Genomic DNA, 3,545 nt, shown 5'->3' with positions numbered 1-3,545 from the left:
TGGGCGACCAACCAAGAGGAATAACCTACAGTATGGATGACCAACAAATTGGACAAACAACATTATGAACGACTAGCAATCCGGACGACCCATAATTTGGATGGTCAACAGTTTGAATTACCAATAGTTTGGGCGACCCGCAATTTGAATGACCCACAGTCTGGATGACATGCAGTCTCGAAAAACCGCAATCTAGACGACCGACTGTATGGATGACCAGCCGTATGAACGACCCGCAACAATAAAAATGCGCTTTCATTCCAACTTATGTATTTCATTCATTAAAATGATAAATAATTTTTTTCTAATTATGCGCATAATAACACTCGGGGAACTTGATAAATACTGTGTAATAGATGGTCAATATCTGATCAACACTTGGGGAACTTGAGTAACTGAGCGGTGAAAGTTCCGTTCAAGCAATAAAACCAACAACAACGAGCAACGATCAGTCTTTAATACTTTTAAAAGTTTGACAACAATGAAATATAGTTTGCTCGATAATATTCTCTTTAAAATCGTCTAAGTATGACCGACAACGACGATTAATGTCCGATTGTCAAACTGCGCAAGAACCGACCAAACAACGCCCAAGAATGAATAGCCTATATCTCCTAACTCAGTACAAGTCAAGCTCTTGAGATGAGTCTCTACTCATTAGCGACAAGATCTGTATTGAGTGGCGTGCAAATCATCTTAGTGGTAAGTCTAGACGATTACCCCCACAAATATAGCGACATGATAAGCTAAATTTGCCTGACAAAAGGTATGGCCCGTCAGAGGCGACGACCCGACCGAACAAACAATAAATACGAGGTGTAAGACTTGAGTCGGGCAGTAACTTGAGAAAAATCATCTGAAAGAATCCTTAGGAAAGTCGACCTATCAATCATCATAAGCCAAGCGATTGTCACAAGGAAAATAAAACATTTGGTAAGAGGTAAAACACAAAAATAAAGGTGAAAACTGATTGAGAACTTCACTTTAGTTTACCCTAAAAAAATTTCCATAGAACTTCTTATATATTTACTTGCCAATGTTAAAAAAGAAAAGAAAATTTCTCTAAGTTAAAGATACGGCTGGCAGCCAAGCCAGATCGACCGACTAAAAAACACTGATTGAGCCAAAAGCCAGTAAAGTCTAGCCAATTAAATTGGTCCTACCGACTCAAAGTCCTTAAGAGAGCACTTTCAAGCCAGATCGACCGACTGAAAAACACCGATTGAGCCAAAGGCCAGTAAAGTCTAGCCAATTAAGTTGGTCCTACCGACTCGAAGTCCTTAAGAGAGCACTTCGAGAGCACTTTAGAGCAATTAAAAATGAAGTTCAATTATTCAATTATCGATTAAGAGTAGATGCAATAACATTTTTTGCATTAAAATTCTCTTATGCCTTCCAAAGTTGCATTTCAAAGAGAAGAGAATCCAAAAACTAAATACGTACATAACAAATATGTCAGACTGAATCCCATAGTTTGGAATATCAGCAACCTAGACGACTAGCAGTCTGGATGAACATGTACATTGACGACCTGCAGTCTAGACGACCAACAGTCTGATGATCAGTAGCCTAGAAGGCTCGCAGTCTGAACGACCCATAGTTTGGACGACTAGAGGTCTGAGCGACCAGCGATGATGTGCGGTCTAAACGACCCGCAGCCTGAATGCCAACAACCTGGACGACCCGCTGTCCGGACAACCTATAACTTGGACGACCCAGTACAACCGAGAGCTACGAGACCACATAAATATCATATCATCATGTTGTACTTCATCCCCTATAAATGGAGGTCACTTTATGTTAGGGGGACATTTGACCCTCTATTTCTTCTCATGTATTCATAAAGATTTGATTATATAGAGAGAGTCAAAAGAGCCCGAAATATCCCCCTTCTCTCTCTCCTGTCTTACGCTTTGTTAGGTGTGATTCACAGATAATTTCAGATTTAACGTGTTATTAATAGAATTGGGTGTTTCAAAAAAAGAAAAAAAACCGTTTTATACTCTTTTCATTAGGTCTGATTCACGGACAATTTAAGCCTCAATATATTACTAATAGACTTTGGTATCGAGAAAAAAAAGACAATTTATTAGAATGTTCTTTTAAAGGCATGCACTTTATCGAAATGTATAACAAAAACTTCCATGAAATTTAGATTGTATTTCAATTTGGGGAAATATATTTACAATTGTGGGGGTATGATCAGAAGTCAGAATATTAACATTAATGTGTCTACTGAAAAACAAACCTGCATCTGTGGTCATCCGCTAAACCCCAGCAGGACAGATACACCTATCGGAGATCTTCGCGATTGCAAGGCACCGGCCGCCGGCCGACGCAGCGGGCAGCGCGATTGTAAGCCGCCCTCGTCCTCAAGTAGAGCAGGATAGCAAAGGCTAGGCCGAAAGTCGAAATGGCGCCCCAGGCAAGAAAGGTCTTGGAGTAGCAGCGTCGGCCCATACAAACTAACATCGCCGCCACGGCCTGTGTCATGTGCCAGCTGCCCACTACTCTTCCGTTAGCGTCGTAGACGAGGGCGGCGAGCAGGCCATAGAGCTGCGAACCCAGCGGAATGTTGGTGATGACGATGTTGTGGTTCACGCCGAAGCTCTCCGGCCCGAACAACTCCGAAGTCGCTGACACCGCACCCGCAAAAATGAACCCCGAGCTCAGCCCCACCAGAGCCGTTCCCACAAGCAGAGCGTGCCCGTCGCCCGGCTCCGCATATGCCGCCAGCAGGAAGAAAGCCAGCGGCATCGGCACCAGCGCTGCAGCGAGCCAACCAGTTCTCGCAAAATTGAACCGCCTGCCGTCAAGTTGTTTGCGTTAATACATATATATTTCCCTGTGAAATGTTTGATCAAAATCAATCTAGTTGGCAATTAGCATGATAATAAATATGATGCTAACCGGCCCAGGAAGTCCGGGGCGGCGGAGAGGAGGCGGCCGAAGAAGGAGCAGGAGGAGTAGAGGTTGACGAGCATGGAGGTCCGTCCCAGTGACTGCGCAATTTGTCCGAGGTTGTTGCTGTAGACGAGACCGAGGGTGCCACCGCAGAAGTAGGACATGTAATAGATCCAGAAATCGAGGCGGTGGATGAGACTCTTGGCACCATGCTCTTCCCCGAGCAAAACAAGCCGGTCCTTCGCCATCAACTCATTGTACCAACTACTGCAGCAGCAGAGAGATCCATAGTCGTTGTCGTCCGGGATGATCTCCAAGACTCGGTTTTCCAGCCCCCCATCTCCGGGAATGATCAGTTCCTTTTGTATGTCGTATTGGTCTTCAGCGTCCTCCAGCTGGCTGGAGTAGATGTTGTGGAGAGCCCAGTCTCGGGCTACGACGATGCCTGGAATGGCCAGGGGGAGGGCGAGGAGGATGAGAGCGCCGGCCAGGAGGAGCCGTGAGGTGGCAGCGTTGGGGGCGGCCGGATTGAGGAAGAGGAGATAGACGCCGGTGAGGAAGGCGATGACATTGAGGAGGAAAAAGATGTGGACGTCACGACGGCTGGAGGAGGGGGAGGGAAGGGGGGGCTGGCGGAGGAT

The 3,545-nt window shown here is 45.6% G+C and overlaps 1 protein-coding gene across 1 annotated transcript; it reads right to left on the bottom strand.

The window, feature by feature from the left end:
- Window positions 1-2,103: 2,103 nt before the first annotated feature.
- LOC110037715 (protein NUCLEAR FUSION DEFECTIVE 4-like) lies at window positions 2,104-3,535 on the bottom strand. The gene is made up of 2 exons (XM_020742422.1): window positions 2,911-3,535; window positions 2,104-2,806 (listed from the first exon to the last, which is right to left on the bottom strand). The coding sequence occupies exons 1-2, from the start codon at window positions 3,150-3,152 to the stop codon at window positions 2,293-2,295; spliced, it is 756 nt and encodes a 251-aa protein (XP_020598081.1). The 5' UTR covers window positions 3,153-3,535; the 3' UTR covers window positions 2,104-2,292.
- Window positions 3,536-3,545: the final 10 nt, after the last annotated feature.

This window comes from Phalaenopsis equestris, unplaced genomic scaffold, assembly GCF_001263595.1.
Source record: "Phalaenopsis equestris unplaced genomic scaffold, ASM126359v1 Scaffold223983, whole genome shotgun sequence".
NCBI classification, from domain to species: domain Eukaryota; kingdom Viridiplantae; phylum Streptophyta; class Magnoliopsida; order Asparagales; family Orchidaceae; genus Phalaenopsis; species Phalaenopsis equestris.
This window is presented reverse-complemented; position numbering and strand designations above follow the sequence as displayed.